Source organism: Cetorhinus maximus, chromosome 17 (genome assembly GCF_964194155.1).
Source record: "Cetorhinus maximus chromosome 17, sCetMax3.hap1.1, whole genome shotgun sequence".
NCBI lineage: Eukaryota > Metazoa > Chordata > Chondrichthyes > Lamniformes > Cetorhinidae > Cetorhinus > Cetorhinus maximus.
The window spans coordinates 43,560,642-43,578,837 of NC_135895.1; the positions used below are offsets into that span (position 1 = coordinate 43,560,642).

The following is an 18,196-nucleotide window of genomic DNA, read 5'->3' on the forward strand; positions in this document are numbered from 1 at the left end:
GAGTAGGAATAAACGGGTCTTTTTCCGAATGGCAGGCAGTGACTAGTGGGGTACCACAGGCATCGGTGCTGGGACCCCAATTATTCACAATATATATTAATGATTTAGATGAGGGAATTAAATGTAATATCTCCAAATCTGCAGATGCACAAAGCTGGGTGGGAGGGTGAGCTGAGAGGATGCAGAGATGCTTCACTGTGATTTGGACAAGCTGAGTGAGTGGGCAAATGCATGGCAGATGCAGTATAATGTGGATAAATGTGAGGTTATCTGAATGGCTATAAATTGAGAGAGGGAAATGTGCAACGAGACCTGGGTGTCCTCAAACACCAGTCGCTGAAGGTAAGCATGCAGGTGCAGCAGACAGTGAAGTAGGCAAATGGTATGTTGGCCTTAATAGCCAGAGGATTTGAGTGCAGGAACAGGGATGTCTTGCTGCAATTGTACAGGGCCTTGGTGAGGCCACACCTGGAATATTGTGTGCAGTTTTGGTCTCCTTATCTGAGGAAGGATGTTCCCAATGGTGGGGGAGTCCAGAACCAGGGGTCAGTGTGAGGATATGGGGTAGACCATTTAGGACTGAGATGAGGAGAAATTTCTTCAAATAGTTGAGACTAAAACATTGTAAGCTTTCAAGGAGGAGTTAGATATAGCCCTTGCGGCGAAAGGGATCAAAGGGTATGGGGAAAAAGCAGGAGCAGGCTTGAAGGACTGAATGGCCTGCTCCTGGTTTCTATGTTTCTAACTGTTTTCTTCCCCAAAACTATCACCTTGCTTTCCTACCTATCTTTTTTATCACTGGTAAATTTGGCTACGATATAGTTGGTTCCTTCATCCAAGTCATTAATATAGATTGAATGTAGTTGAGGCTCCAGCACTCCACTGATAACAGTTTGCCATCCTGAAAATGACCCATTTATCCCAACTCTGTTTCCTGTTAATTAGCCAGTCCACTATCCATGCTAATAAATCATCGCTAACACCATGAACTCTTATCTTGTGTAGTAACCTTTTATGTGGCACCTTATCAAATCCCTTTTGGAAATCCAAATACACAACATTTACTGGTTTCCCCCCCACACCATCCACTCTGCTTGTTACATCCTCAAAGAACTCATAAATTTATCAAACATGATTTCCTAAAACCATGTTGACTCTACCTGATTGTATTATGATTTTCTAAATATTCTGCCAACACCTCTTTAATAATGGATTCTAGCATTTTGCAAATGACAAACGTTAGACTAACTGGACCATAGTTTCCTCCTTGAACAGAGATGTTGTATTTGGGCTTTTCCAATCTGCTGGGATTTCGGAAGATTACAACCAGTGCACCCACGATCATACATGACCTGGATGTGGTTTGTTTAGAGAGCCCTGTTCAACTTTGGAAAGATTTGGCAGGAGCTTTGCAGCTTGTGACATATCCTGTTAGTTAGATTTTATTCTGTACAGTTGAGCTCAAATATTTTTTCCCCACAGTAACTTGACGGTAGTAAGATCTAGTAATGATGGAGAGGGCAATAGGGCATCTTGGGCCTCAGTGAATGGCAAGACCCCAATAGTCTATCTCCTTGAGAAGGAGGGTGAATTGGACATGTATCAGATGCAGAGAGAAATAGGGTAAGAAAGATTGCATTGTGTGAGGGGGAGGGATGGGGAAATCAAAAGGAATTATTTTTAAATTTGACATTTTAACATCTCCCAAGAACAATTTACAACCTGAAGGAATGCAAGACTTGCATTGTTCATTTTTGGACTAAAGAGATTGATTGGCATTGCATTAATGATGATCATATTGTTTAAAAAAAAACACTGGCTGTTAGTTACCAGCCGTTAACTCACTGTGACGAGTTTGATACGTGATTATGTGCAAATTCAGCACTGTCCTTAAAAATAACAGGAAGCCAGAGGCAGTTTGCAATATTTGTGAACTGAGCAGCGGAGCAGCATAAATCAGCCAGCAAGTTCGTGATTTGCAAATCATTGTACATCACTTAGTCATGTGAAAGTGCTGGTCGATTTGCACATTAATAACTGCATACTTAGGAGGAGATGGTGGCTTAATGGTAATGTCACTAAACTAGTAATCCAAAAGGCCAGGCTAATGCCCTGGAGACATGGGTTTGAATCCCACTATGGCAGCAGATGGAATTTAAATTCAATTAATAAATTTGGAATAGAAAGCTAGTCTCAGTAGTGGTGACTATGAAACTATCATCGATTGTTGTAAAAACCCATCTGGTTCACTAATGTCCTTTAGAGAAGGAAATAGCCATCCTTCTCTGGACTCCAGACCACAGCAATATGGTTGACTCTCAACTACCCTCTGAAATGGCCTAGCAAACCACTCATTTTGAGGACAATTAGAGATGAGCAACAAATGCTGGACTTAATTATGGAGGACATCGTGGCAAGCTTGATTGTGTTTGCCCACCATCCACTAGAGATAGTCGTGTAATGATCAGGAGAAAGAATTCAGCTCCGTGAATTTATTTATTCTGTCCTTGTTTTTCTAATATAATACTCCAACCAATTGTAGCAGCTCTGCATCATTTCTGACTGAATTTGATTAACTCAAGACAGGCTGGAAATCAATTCTGGGACTCCATGGTTTGTAAAGTTCAGAGAAGACTGCGTGAGCCATTAGAACAGTTCTATTTCTTGAAGCCAATAAGTCATAATGACTAAACTCTTAGAAAACATCCGACAAGATAAACATATTTGTGTTGCACTATCTTCTTTTCTCCTGCATGTATGCATTGAAAACCTGACTTCTGTACCTAAAACAAGAATGAGTCCATTGATTGCTTGGAAAATTTACTGTATTGTTATGCTAGATTGTGACTCTTTAAACACACTTTGCTTTCTAGTTTGTGAGATTCTTGAGGTTTTATGACATATTTTGGCAGGCATTCTAGTTAACGCTGTTGCAGCGTCATACGTAACAAAAAAATGGAAGGCAAAACTGATTTAACAACAAAAGCAGTAATACATTGAATTTTTCTTTTTTGTAGGTCAAATGATAAAATCTATGCACCTCTTTTGTGACTGCTACAGTAAAGAACAGTTCTAGAAGGAATTGCTGCTATTGGGAATGCTATATATACAATGCCAAAGATGTGAAAGTGTATTTAAAGCTGTATGTCTTTATTGCAAATCAGCAGATTCTGCTACAAACTACTTTGCTTTGCCCTGTTTCTTTAAAGGTAATGTAGAAAAAACCATGATTATAAAACAAATTATAAGTAAACTTGCTATATTTAAACTCATTAAAGATTATCTTACCAGTTACATAAGCTTGTTGTATTTTAATACTTAGATTTGGAAAGCTTCCCAGAGGTCAAGAGGCTGTGTGTGTTATGCTCTTTAGAAGTGGTGTGTTTTGAGTTGTAAACTGGGCTGAAAATCAAATGCTGACAATGTTAAAGTTCCTAAACCTGAAGCCAAAATAGATATTTTTGAGTTGTAAGAGGTGGTTGCAAAAACCTGCCCTAGACTTTGTTTGCATGCACACTTTCTCAGATCATCTTTTTCCTTTACCTGCTGTTAGCTATGCAAAACTGTCACCAATGAGTGAAATTTTAACGTTGCTCTAATAATTATCTATATGGCCAGTTAAGTAGTGATAACTGATTTAAGTGTGCAGTTATACTGCAACTTGGTGTATGGTTGCTAAATTTCCTGATGAGACAAAGCTATGTAGGAGAACATCTGCAAAGGAATAGAGGGGCAAGTGGGCAGAAATTTGACAGATGCAATTTGGGAAAATGTGAACTTGTCCACTTTGGTAGGAAGAACCAATGACACCCACGTCCCATAAATGAATAAATTGAAAAAAAAACATCAAAAGGCTGTTCCAGTGCTAATGATTGTGGTTCAAATTGATAATCTCAATCTATCCATAGCTTTAAGGACCCACTTTAGAAACTTGAGCGTGCAATCTCTGCTGACATTCCAGTGCAACACAGTGTTGTTGTGTCAGAGGTGTCATCTATAGGATAAGATGTTTAAGGCCCTTCTACTTTCTCATTTCTTTACTGTGTGCAAACTAGGTATTTCATTTCCCTACATTACTTTAAAAATACTTTATTCGCTATAAGTGGACGTCATTCTTTTGTTAAAAGTTTCTGCTGAACTGAGCTTAGCTGATGCAAGCTCACTTTTTCCAAACTTTCTTGTTTCTGAATACATGATGTGGATTTTTTTTTGTGACATGTGGGTGTTGCTGGCAAGGTCAACATTTGTTGCCCATCCTTAATTACCACTTGAAGGTGGCAGTGAGCCACCCACCTTGAACCACTGCAGTCCATCTGGTGCAGGTTCTTGGACAGTGCTGTTAGGAAGTTCCAGGATTTTGGCCCGGCAATAAGTGAAGGAACAGCGATATAGATCCAAGTCAGGATGGCGTGTGGCTTAACATACAAATTAGGAGCAGTTGGCCACTCAGCCTCTTGAGCCTGCTCCGCCATTCAATAAGATCATAGCGGCTGATCTAATCTTAACCTCAACTCTACATTCCTACTTACCCCTGATAACCTTTCACCCCCTTGCTTATCAAGAATCTGGAATTGTCTTCCTCAAAAGGCAATTGAGGTAAAGTCTCTCAACCCTCTGCAAGAAAAAAATTCTGTCTTTAATGGGTGACCCCTAGTTCTAGATTCTCCCACAAGAGGAAATACCCTGTCAAGACCTCTCACTCTTCTAAACTCTGGCAGATACAAGCCTAGCCTGTCCAACCTTTCCTCATGGCTTGGAGGAGAACCTGCAGGTGGCGGTGTTCCTATTTGCTGTCCTTGTTCTAGGTGGTAGAGTTTGGAAGGTGAAAAGAACTGTATACAAGACCCTAATCAACAAATGGCTGATACTGTAAAGTGACCCACTTTCTGGAAAATTCTTATGTGGCTTAATCTGACATACCTCTTCTGAGAGAACATGGAATTTCACACCTAAAGATGTGTCAAAGCCCACTTCAAACAGAGACACTTGAAATGAAGGCATGGAAAATGCAAAAGGCTGGACTTCAATCTGCTATATTTGTGCAGACAATGGAAACTCTTTTCCCAGCCAGTTATATCTCATCAGGCATCCAAAAACCCATCTCCTGTCGATCTATATCTTGGAATATGTTAAAAAGATTGAGCAAAAGCAATATGGACTGCCTATTTCCCCCTCCTGGAAATACACAAGGAAAATGAGTTAAAACTGGCTGAAGACCAGTGTTTTGAGAGTGAAGCAATAAGAAACACCAAACTAATTCACCTCTGCAGAGACAGACAACGAGCAGGAAGAAACAGGACAGCCTCCTCAGTCACCCCTGCAGAGACAAGTAGGTCACCTCAAGTATCTCCAACAGACTGCAAAACCAACAAGAACAGCATTCTACCAGAATCATCTAACTTAACGGCTCAAACAAGCCAATGACATATTCATATTTGGACTCATATTTTAGTCAAATATGAAAGTTAAAACTAAAACTTACTCTTTGACTCAACAGAACCTGGTTGGATTAAAAAGTAAATATATTTGGATTGGGAAAAGGTATTCACACAAAGAATTTTAATCAAACCTTTGTTGCTGGCAACCGAGGGGTTGAATAAAAGGGAAGCCAGCTCATTCCTCCTCACCTGGTCGTAACACTGTCAAAGGACTCTTGGTGAGTTGCTGCAGTGTATCTTTTGTATGGTACGCGCTACTGCCACTATGTGTCAGCGGTGGATGGGCTGTTAATCAAGCAGGCTGCTTTGTCCTGGGTGGTGTCACAAGCTGCTCGAGTGTTGGACCTTCATTCTTCCAGGCCAAGTATTCCATCACACTCCTGACTTGTGCTTTCAACTGTTTTCAAATCAATTACTATTTTAACTAAGAACTCTCCCATTTTCAGAGCGGCACTAGTTAAATCACTACTTGTGAGAGCTATTACAGACAATGCTGAATGGCCTTCTGTGCTGTAACAATTGTGATTATTTTAAACAAATGATTGCTGAAATTGAGGAACTTAAGGATGAAGTCCATTAACCCAGCAAGATCCTAAACAATCTTACCATTAGTGGGGATTATGTAGCTGTAAACTTTGTTGCCAGTGGTAGGACAATGGGATTTACATAGGGCTGGAGTCAAAGGAAAAGATTGTTTGGAATATTGAATTTATGGGTTTCAGAAACAAAGGGACTGAAGTAGGACTGTCATGAAAATATAATAATTCTCTATTGTAAAGGTAGGTTAATAGTGGAGTTTGGATAGTTTCTCTGTGTATGTGTGGGATTTAATAGAATTGGAGATAGCTGGTCGGGAGGCTGTTATCAAAAAGAAGCTAGGTTTGAAATGCTAAATACATGAGCTGTGAGGAAAATTTGCATTTTTAGATAAATTGGGATAGTTTGAATTTCAAAGAGATAGTAGAATGTTACTCCTAGCTAGAAGGTTACTGATAATATAACACTATCTTTCTCATAAATCTTTTCATAAATTTCCAAAGACATATCGGAACAATGGAATTTGCATTAAAAAGGGAGAAACATGTTAGATCTCAGCATTCCTTCTCCTCTGACACCGCCTCATCTCCTTTATACAAGTGTGAAAAGCCTCCAGCCTGTGCATCAAGTTGCTTTCTACAGGAACCGAAGCTGAGAAAACTCACCCTGCACAGTGACGTTCAAAGTATCATGTTCCTTTGCCTAGGTCTGTTTAAATCTTTGTTTTTACTGTTGCCTTAACGAAGGTGTAACTGGGAGCCAGATTAATTAGGGGTTTTAGGAGTTATAATACAAAGTCTACAGATTACTACTATATGCTTGAAATCTTTTTTGTTAATAAATATTTAATTTAGTTTTCTAAAAACCTCAAGTCATGGTACTTTTATTACTTCTGAATTCAGGGCACACATCTCGAAATAAAGTTGTGACCGCGTCATCAAGTTTCCCTCGTGGATTTGATCCACGACGTCATAACAGGCACCACGGGTAATTCTGCAGATTTAAAAAGCTGGAAGCTCATCCAACCCTGCAGATACACCTAAGTGGTGGATGAGGAAGAGAGGATTAAGGATAGATTTTGGGGGCTCTGCAAGTAATTGGGAAGGAAAAAGAAGCCATTGGGGGAGATGCACTGCCTACAGTCAGATAGGTAAGAATGAAACCCATCTAACAGCAGTCTTACAAAACTAGATGTTGGCAAAAGATGAACTATTGAACATAATCTCTCATGCATACAGGATAGTGTTTATATCTTTGGGTAGGACATTTAGCACTGAGAAGATGTGGACAGATGGGCACAGAACTAAGGCGTGTCACTGTTTTAAGGACTTAAATGATAGGCAGGTAGCAGGTTGGTACAGTAAATTAAGATTAATAGCTGAGAATATGCCTTTTATAATTGGCATGGCTTTTCTTATGCATGCATAATAAATCGGATTATAAACAAACCCTGCACAGTCTTCCTTTTCAGATAACAATCCAATTTCCTCTTGAACGCTTAGATTGAACCTGTCTCCACCACACTTTCGGCAGTGCATTCCAGATCTTAACTACTCACTGCACAAATACACCCAGGTCCCTCGGCACCCCTTATTTTATATTGTCTCTTTGCATTCTTCTCACCAAAATGCATCGCTTCACACGTCTCAGCATTAAATTCATCTACCACTTGTCTGCCCGTTCCAACAACCTGACCGTGTCCTTTTGAAGTTCTACACTATCCTCCTTGCAGTTCACAGTGCTTCCAAGTTTTGTACCATCTGTAAATGTTAAAATTGTGCCCTGTACACCATGGTCTCAGTTATCTGTATGAGGAAGAGCAAGGGTCCCAACACCAAAGCCTGGGGAACTCCACTGTAAACCTTCCTTCAGTGTGAAAACATCCATTAATCACTACTGTTTCGTGTCACTCAGCCAATTTTTTATTTATGTCACTACTGTCCCTTTTATTCCATGAGCGATAAGTTTGCCCATAAGTCTGTTTGTGTGGCACTTTATCAAATGCCTTCTGGAAGTCAATATGTACCAAATCAACATTAGCCTCATCAACCTGTTACCTCAGCAATTAAATCACAAAATATTGGTAACGTATGGAACATTGTGTAATGAGAATTTTCTAAAAGCCTTACATTGAATCATTTCCCCTGACCTACTCTTACTACTCATCTTTGGGGTTTACTTTTTCCATTCCCATAACTATAAATAATACGCACACATTATTTGTAGAAAACAAACAGATTAATCTAAGAAAATTCTATCATCAAGATGTTAGGTATAGTATGGTTGATGCCCTTCGGGGTAAGAAACAAATCACATGAGTAATTCCTTGACAATACAGAACACGAGTATTGCTGGGGGCGTTGTTGAAGCTTTACGTCTTGCACTCATCAGGACAGATGCAAGAATGCTAAATTTCAAAGAGAACAACAATTTATACTGCATGAGAATATAGGTGCTGATTAGTCAGCTCTGATTGCGATACCATAGCGAATGTACCGGGCAGTGGCACATGGGGGACAACAGTCCATTGGTGCAGCACAAGCAAGCTGATGAAGACTGGGTCCAAATCCAGAAGCTAAGAATAAGGAAAGATATAGTTACTGTAGCTGTTTCTGTTAATTGAAGATAACATTGGTGGATCTACCCCATCCAGACCGAGTTGAGCAGGTTCTGCAGACATGTGCCATTTTTGGTGAAGACCTTGCCGTGGTACTCGGATTGGTTGTGTGCTGCTGAGGATCAGACTAGTTCCTAGAGGGAGAGGAGCTGAAATTCATCATAAAGACAGAGGTTGAAAGTATGATCACCAAAATCTGGGTGGATGGCTGAGCCAATAAGATCCATCTTAGTTATATCTGCTACTTAGTGCCCAAGTCATAGTTTATATTTGATCACACTTTACCTGTTAACATGTTAATTCTGGATGTTTGTGGTATAGTATTTAGTGTTTGCTTTGTTGACTTTTATATAGTAAAAATTGTTTTAAACAGTAGAATCCTGTGGTTTTATTGTTCTAGTAAATAACTGGGATTTCAGATTTTTGTCTACTTCAAAAGAAGTTACAGCCTTTACAGAGATCATAACAATAGTAACATGATAAGCCCTGCTTAAAGAGAATATTGTTAGTTATTTCCTCTACCCATTGAAATAACAGGAATTCCTATTTTGTGGAGTTTGATTTGGTAAGGAACCTCTTAAAAGTTAATTATTGGCATAAGGATTTTTCCCTCAAATCATTGCACTGTTGCAAAACTAACAGTAACTCCAAGTCTTTACAGAATACTGTTAACATAAAAAAGTCACAAATTTATGCAAGAATAATTTTTATTGCTGTTGTGTATTTAACGTGATAAATACTTATTATACTATTCAATAAGGTTTTATTAGGAAACCATTTATTTGTAATCAGTTTCTAAAGTGCACATTTGACTACTGCCAATAGAAAAACAAGGAAATGGAACAGCATTTCATCTAAATGTACAATGATTCTGTATATTTGTCTCTTATATGCAAGGTAAAACCACATTTCCATTCAAACAGTAATATACAGTTGAAGGAAATAGGCTAGACTAAGAGATAACAGCTACTTGCTAATTCTTAAGCCAATGCTACAATTCTTTTTAAATAAAGGAAACATTTATTTCCTTTATATTAACTATTCTTGAATTGCAGATGTTTCTAAATGCAAGAAAACAAATATACAGAGTATTTGGCTTTTAAATAACCACATTTTACATTTACTTACAGGAATTCATTTGCCCAAGATTCTGCTTCATGCCAGCACCAAGGATACTTTTCTGTACTTGGGTGACTGTCCATAATAGAAGCAGTTTCCTTCCATGGAGGCTTTAAACACTAATCCCTGTTTATTTGAACAGTTATTACCTGAGGTGCTCATGCACCAGCAAATACAGTTAATACAGCTGATACCAAATGCAGTATGGCTGAGGAAGTCATTAAAAGATCTTTTACTTTTAGACTATACATTACTTTTATTTCATGGCTAGAGATTACCACAATGTTCCCATTATGTGGCATACAAGGCATAGGTTAAGTGCTTCAAAACGTCAGACGTACATACATTATATACAAACCAAATAGATTAACTGCTGATTGTTTAAGGAAAGTAGTGATATTGAGGTCAGTGAGTATTGGTGTCACCAATGCATCTCTTATACCGTCCTCATATGATGTAGTGTCACTATAACCTCTGATGTGTTCTCATTTTACTTCAACTTGCAAACCAGTCTAAAAATCCTCAAGAATGATATGCTGTCAATCCAGGCAATGTAAACTAGTAGCAGAAATTCAATTTTTCATGCTTCAGTACAGTATCAGTCCAACAAAGATCAAGTCCACCCTTTATGGAAAGTTGAAAGACAGGTACCCTGACCTGTGTTACATTAACCACAATGGTCCATGGTGCATAGTAGATTCAGCAATAATGGAGCACCAGTTCAATATTATCATATCAACAGTTTAAAGTGCAAATGTTTTTAATCATGGAGCAAAGCACACCATCAGTGAGAAGGAAAAACTTTTTCAGGTTTCTAAGAAAAGCTCTCCAAGATGTAAAAGATGAGCTCCATCACAACTGACCCTTCACTCAGCTGACAAGCTCCACCATGGATTATGGGGACCAAAGCACTGTCCAGGTCATTCACATACTGTGAAGGAAGGGGCTGTCCATTACTACCAGCTTGATATCCAACCTGTATAAGTAAATGAAGACCATGAAAGTAGATTGGACACTTTGTAAATGAAAAAAAATATTCAATTCTAGTTAGTCATGAGCACCATTAGAAGAGCACAAGGTCAATACACTACATTTAAAAAAAATACTCGCAAGTTTACCTGTAACATTACATTGTGTAAAGTTGACAATTTTTGAACATCTAATAATTGCAATCAGAATAAGACAAGTAAGAAGTTTTTGAAACCATCTAATAATGATACCCAGAGTGTGACAGGAGGGCACAGCGTGTACAAACATAAAAAAACAGCAGCAAATAGGGTCAAGTGGGGGGGGGGGAAAGAATGGTAAAACGGCAACATTAATGGCCCTTTATTTAAATGCATGTAGTATTTGGAACAAAATGAATGAATTAACGGCACAAATAAAGGGTAATGGGTATGAATCTTATAGACATTACGGAGACATGGTTACAAAGAGATCAAAGCTAAATATTCAGGGGTATGTGGCTTTTCGAAAGGACAGGCAGGAAGGAAAGGTGGTGGGGTAGCTTTATTAGTACGAGATGGAATAAGTACGCTAGCAAGAAAGGATCTTGGATCGGAAGATGTAGAATCCACACGGGTGGAGGTAAGAAATAACAAGGAGAAGACAACACTGGTGGGAGTAGTCTATAGGTACCCTGACAGCAGCTATACTGTGGAACAAGGAATAAATCAGGAGATAATAAGGGCATGTAAAAAAGGCATTAATCATGGGTGACTCTGATCTTCATGTAGACTGGGAAAATCAAATTGGCAGAGGTAGACATGAGCAAGAATTCATGTGTATTCGGGGCAGTTTCCTAGAACAATATGTTGTGAATCCAACCAGGGATCATGCTATTTTGGATCTAGTTAATAAGGCAAGTTTAATAAATGATCTCAGAGTAAAGGATCCCCTAGGAAACAGTGACCATAATATGGTAAAATTTAGCATTCAGTTTGAGTGTGAGAAACTTGGGTCGGAAACAACTGTGCTAAATTTAAATAAGGATAGTTACAATGGAATGAGGGCAGAGTTGGCTGGAGTGGACTGGGAAAGCAGTTTAGCAGAAAAGATGGTTGATGAACAATGGCAGACGTTTAAGAAAATAGCTCATGACCTCTCAACAAAGATATATCCCAGTGAGGAAGGAGATAAACCAACCATGGTTAACCAAGGAAGTTAAGGACAGTTTCAAATTGAAAGAAAAAACAATGTGGCAAAGATTAGTGGTAAGTCAGAGGATTGGAAAAGTTTTAAAAGCCAACAAAAGCTGACCAAAAAATAATAAAGAGGGAGAAAATAAACGTTGAGGGTAAACTAGCAAGTAATATAAAAACAGATAGTAAGAGCTTCTTTAAATATATAAAAAGGAAGAGAGAGGCCAAAGCGAACATAGGCCCCTTAAGAGAATGAAGTTGGGGAAATAATAATGGGGAACCAGGAAATGGCAGAGGAGTTGAATACATACTTTGCTTCAGTCTTCATGGTAGAAGATACAAATAGCATTCCAAAAACATTAAATAATCAAGGGGCAAAAGGGGGAAGGAAATAAATACAATGACTATCACTAGAGAAAAAATATTAGGGAAACGTATGGGGCTAAAGGCTGATAAGTCCCCGGACCTGATGGGTTGCATCCTAGGATATTAAAGGAAGTAGCTACAGAGATAGTGGATGCACTGATAGTAATCTTCCAAGAATCCTTAGATTCTGGAAAAGTCCCAGAGGATTGGAGAACAGCCAATGTAACACCTTTATTCACAAAGGGAGGGGAGACAAAAAACGGGTAACTATAGGCCAGTTAGCTTAACATCTGTCATTGGGAAAATGTTGGGGTCTATTATAAAGGATGTGATAGCAGAGCATTTAGAAATACATACTCTAATCAAGCAGAGTCGGCACGGCTTCATGAAGGGGAAATCATGCCTAACAAATTTATTAGAATTCTTTGAGGAGGTAACAAGCAAGATAGATCAGAGGGAACCATTAGATGTAATATATTTGGATTTCCAAAAGGCGTTCCATAAGGTACCACACATAAGGCTACTAAATAAGATAAGAATCCATGGTGTAGGGGGTAATATATTAGCATGGATAAAGGATTGGCTAACTAATAGAAGACAGATTTGGGGATAAGGAGGGCATTTTCAGTATGGCAAACTGAGAAGTGCCACTGGGGCCTCAATTATTTACAATATATATTAATGACTTAGATGAGGGAAGTGTATGGACTATCGGCAAGTTTGCAGATGACACAAAAATAGGTGGGAAGGCAAGTGGTGAGGATGTCACAAGGAGTCTACAGAAGGATATAGACAGGTTAAGTGAGTGGGCAAAAATTTCTCAGATGGAATATAATGTGGGAAAAATGTGAGGTTATGCACTTTGGCAGGAAGAACAGAGAAGCTGAATATTATTTAAATGGAGAAAGATTGCAGAAGATTGCAGCACAGAGGGATTTAGGAATCCTTGTGCATGAATCCCAAAAAGCTAACACACAAGTTCAACAGGTAACAGGGATGGCAAATGGAATGTTGGCCTTTATTTCAAAGGGAATGGAGTATAAAAATAGGTAAGTCTTGCTAAAACTATACAAGGCACTAGTTAGACCACACCCAGAATACTGTGAACATTTTTGGTCCCCTTATCTAAGGAAAGATATACTGGCATTAAGGGAGTCCAGAGAAGGTTCACTAGGTTGATCCCAGGTATGGAGGGATTTTCTTATGAGGAGAGGTTGAGTAGGTTGGGCTTGTACTCATTGGAGTATTGAAACATAAGATTCTTAGGGGGCTTGACAGGGTAGATGCTGAGAGGTTGTTTCCCCTTGTGGAGAGTCTTAAGACCAGAGAGCATATCTCAGAGTAAGGGAACGCCCATTTAAAACAGAGATGAGGAGGAATTTCTTCTCTCAGAGGGTTGTCAATCTGTGGAATTCTTTACTGCAGAGGGCTGTAAAGGTTGGGTTAAGTATATTCAAGGCTGAGATAGATTTTTAATCAGTAAGGGAATCAAGGGTTATGGGGAAAAGGCAGGAAAGCGGAGTTGAGGATTATCAGATCAGCCATGATCTCATTGAATGGCAAAGCAGACTCGATATATATATATATATATTATAGTCCACTTCATCATTTAATTTGACATTTGGGGTCAGTCTGATCTCCTTTCTGCCTTGATACTGCATCTAAATCCCTCTTTTTAGTGTTGTATCAGGCAGCAGTAATTCTTTGAAATGCTTCAACTAAGTTTGGATTTACTTCTCCAAATAGCAGTTGATTCTATAAGTGCACTGAACTCTGCTTCCTTAGTTATTTTCCATAATCTCAACTCCTGGTTCTCCACATCATCATCTTTCCATTTTTCTTCTATTTTCTAACTCCACTTCATTGCCACTTTCCATGGTTCATTTAAACTTACTAAGAGAGGGAAGTCAAAACTCAGTGCCATATTTGTTTCCCTCTCTAAACTCTAATCATGAAAAGATCAGAAGCATTAATCACAATTTGGACAGTGCTTTATGCAGATTTATAGTTTATGGATCTACATCAACATTCTAGCTTTTTTGGAAGTGAAGACTACATTATTAATTAAAGCTTACTTTGTTTGGATATAATATTTAGTCTCAGGTACCTGGTCTGAATCAAGTGTGACGCGGAGTCCCAGTTTTGCCTTTCCATCTTCTTTCAGCAGCTTAAGATGGGGACACAGCGCTAAGCAAAATGCCTTGGCCACATTCTCTGTAAGTTTGCTATGATCAGCTGGGTCACTTAGACCACTGGGTTGGTCCTCGCTCTGCAGGAAGAACACCTTAAAACAGAAAAAGATTATTTGAGTTTAATGTCTTTTTACAAACCAATAAACAATTGTGTGACTGGAATTCATAAACTGTGACAATCTGCATTTATGCAGTGCCTTCAGCAGAGTAAAACATTACAAGATGCTTCAAAGAAGCGTTCTGACACCAAGCTGCATAAGGAGATATAATGCCAGGTGACCAAAAGTTTAATAAAAATGGTAGGTTTTAAGGAGTGTCTTAAGGGGGGAGTGTGTGCCAGACAGGTTTAGGAAGGAAATTCTGGCACTTAGTGCCAAGGTAACTGAAGGCACAGCCGTCATTGATGTAGCAATAAAAATCTGTATGTGCAAGAGGCCAGAACTGGAGGCTCACAGAGATCTTGGGAGGGCTGGAGGAGGTTACACAGATAGCAATGGGGCAAGGCTATGAAGGTATTTGAACAAAGGATGTGTGTTTTATTATTAGCAACATAAAATTGCAAGATACTCCCCTTCAAGAAGATTAAATACCTATCAGCAACTCACCCAACTGTGATGTCATTGCAAGCACTACCCTACACCAAATTAGTGAAATCCAAATGGCATTTAAAGACCTGTAGTTTGGCAAAGCTGCATGTTTCAACTGACTGCATAGTTCCATAAAGCCCTTCTTCATATGCTGGAACTCCTGCCATCATATTCTAGAGATGAATGCCTTCAATGACACTTCAAGGGAACATAAGAAATAGGAGCAGGAGAAGACCATGCCATTGGTCAAGCCGGCTCCGCCATTCAATACAATCATGGTTGATCCTGGGCTTCAACACTTTCACACCAGTTCCACATGACCCTGGATTCCCTGAGACACCAAAAATCTGTCTATCTCAGCCTTTAATATATTCAATGATGGTGCGTCCACAACCCTCTGGGTAGAGAGTTCCAAGGATTCACAACCATCTGAGTGAAAAAAATTCTCATCTCAGTCCTAAACGATTGTCCCCTTATCCAGAGACTGTGCCACTTACAAGAACAAAGACACATTTTAGACACCACTGTAGCAATGAGTTTCAATATTCAGGAAATGGATCAAAATCCTGTACGACATACCCTGCTTTTGTGAGCATCACTGTAGAGTATCCAATCAATATGCATCCAGGCAGGACAGTTTCTTATTGATGCGTACACCAAAAGCAAACTCAGAAATTCATGACGTTGAGACAGTAGAACACATCACTATGTACATTAGCAACTCTACCACCTCTCTTCACAGTAAATACTGAAACCAAAGGACTTTAGGCAAACCTTGACACACAAGCTAAACTATTTCAAAACAAAGTTTATGGCACAAAATATTCAACTTACTTAATAGGATCATGCAATTTGCACTCTAAACATCTACAGAAGAAACCATACGCCCTCCCCAAATCACCACATATGCTAATCTCCACAATGGAAAATCTTTCCACCATCATTTCTAGGAAGCACAAAGTCTGAAATCCTGCCTCTGCTACCTATATTCAAGAGTGTCTCCAAGCTCTTCAGGGCAGGTAAAAGAAAATGTAAGAATCAATCTTCCCTTTATGGCATGATGGAAAGCTCCCAGGAGTACTTACCTACAGCAGGTTCATTCACATGTAAATTAAAATAGAGACAGGACCACTAAAGGATGCACTTTATGCATCCTTTAACTCATGGGTAAGGACAATGAAATGGCAGAAATATTGAATAATTACTTTGCCTCAATATTTCCCTGGGAGACTAACAAGGTGGATATAACATTTGAATAAGAGATCAAAAATAATATCAAGACATTAAGATACAAAGAAAGGAAATAATTGGTAAATTAGACAAACTCATAAGGTAAGATAAGTGTGCATCAATGCACACAGAACAAATCCAGGGAACTGTAGCAAAAACAGAAAATGCTGGAAAAACTCAGCAGGTCTAGTAGCATCTGCGGAGAGAAAAACAGAGTTATCGCTTCGAGTCTGTATGACTTCTTCAGAGCTAAAGAGAAGTAAAAATGTGATGAAATTTATACTGTTTAAGGGGGGATGGAGCAGGTGAAGCTGGATAGAAGGCCAGCAAGAAGTGGAGGTAAAGGAGAGATTGACAAAGATGTCATGAACAAAAAGACAAAGGGGTATTAATGGTACTGGCTAAAGGAGGTGCTGATGGTGACATTAAGGTAAGAAAGAATGTGATAATAGGACAAGGTTAAGCACTCTGGAAAGAACAACATGAACAAGTGACAGGTGGCCCTTGGGGTGGGATAGGGGGAGGGGACAGTGGTGGGAAAAAAGATAATAGGATAAAAGGTGGGGATAAAACAACGAATAAAAATAAAAGAAGAAAAAGTTGCTGACTAGTTGAACCAAAACAGAGTGAAGGACAGTGGCCCCTCTTTCCTCCCCTAAAGAAAAGATGCAAAAGGTGATGATGCCCATCCCTAGATGCCCATCAAATTAATGCACAACAATGATGCTGACTAGAAACAATGTGCTTAAATATATTTTTGTTACCTCTGTCCATCTGATGACCTTGCCATTTGTTTTGAATTCTGACCCATGAAATATCTTCACACTTGCAATTTCATCCATGGATTTTCCATCAATTGGACTGACAACACTATCAAATGCATTGATAATTTAGTAAATTACAATCAGAAACACAAGCACCTTTATTGTAAAACTACATTCTGAAGTCCTGTCATATTTTGAAAACAAGCACCTGATTTTCTAGATTATTAAGAGGTCTGTTCTCCCCTCTTGAGTAACTGCACACGAATAGCAATTACAAATTAGATCAAAAGCCAAACAAAGGTGACACTCAAATACAACATGGCATTCGAAACAGCCGATTCCATGCCAGTTTAAAACAACATTACCTATGAACAGCATTGTAAAGTGACTTTTGTCTATACTTTCCAGAAATGTGCAGTAAACTCATACAGGGAGAAGGGTATGAGGTTTACAGCCAATGTTCCCTCTAAGCCGAGTGGCATCCCCAAAGTCCCCACACAGGCAACAGACAAGCTGACACCTTCAAATTATCACTCATACGTGGCCACGCACTTAAATAAATTGCCACACACTAAAAAAAGAGGTAACTTTGTTTATAGCTCTTCAGCATTAATTTCCTTTTGCAGTCATTGATATTCTGCCCAACTAGTAAACACAAATCCCTGATCACTCTCATATTGAGAAGTTGCTTTACTAGTTTTACTTTACAAATTGTAAATTTTAAGTTATTCTAGTTTCCCCTTCCTGCCTAGTATTTTAAAGCCAAATGTTTACCCCTTGTTGATATTTTTGTCATCTTCTGTCCACTGGATGTGAACATGTTCCTGTGGTTCTTCTGCATCGATTTTGCCGCATGTTATAGTAAAATCTTTCATCTCTCGTAGTGCCTGTCGCAGAGAATCCATTGTTTCAGCTGAGATCTGTACCATCATGCCATCTGAAAATATGGTATTAAAGTAACATTTGTTTACACCAAGCGCTCAAAAAATCACAGATCTTCAACAATGTTTTGAATACCATACAAATTTGCATGTTTTTCTACCAAATGTAAAACACAATCCAGTTGTAAAACTGCAACCCATAGGAAGTGTTGGACAGTTAAGAAATCATCCAGATTATTTTTCCAGAACAGTACAAAAGTGTTTGTTTTTAGAAAGAGTATAAATTTATTAATCCCATCTCAAAGAATGTTCTTGGGGCAGAAT

At 38.8% G+C, this 18,196-nt stretch overlaps 2 protein-coding genes across 4 annotated transcripts in view; one reads left to right on the forward strand and one right to left on the reverse strand.

Moving 5' to 3' along the window:
* Positions 1-3,294, forward strand: part of cc2d1b (coiled-coil and C2 domain containing 1B) — a 73,681-nt gene extending 70,387 nt beyond the window's left edge. The window contains exon 25 of the mRNA XM_078561117.1: positions 3,018-3,294. The gene's annotated coding sequence lies outside the window, so the exon portion shown is untranslated. The remainder of the gene's footprint in view (positions 1-3,017) is intronic.
* A 5,987-nt stretch (positions 3,295-9,281) lies between these two features.
* Positions 9,282-18,196, reverse strand: part of zfyve9a (zinc finger, FYVE domain containing 9a) — a 105,071-nt gene continuing 96,156 nt past the window's right edge. For all 3 annotated transcript variants that reach the window (XM_078561112.1, XM_078561113.1, XM_078561114.1), the window contains 4 exons: positions 17,766-17,928; positions 16,992-17,097; positions 14,326-14,502; positions 9,282-10,687 (listed from right to left, as the gene is read on the reverse strand). In XM_078561112.1, coding sequence (XP_078417238.1) covers positions 10,526-10,687; positions 14,326-14,502; positions 16,992-17,097; positions 17,766-17,928 — 608 coding nt within the window. In that variant the 3' untranslated portion in view covers positions 9,282-10,525. The remainder of the gene's footprint in view (positions 10,688-14,325; positions 14,503-16,991; positions 17,098-17,765; positions 17,929-18,196) is intronic.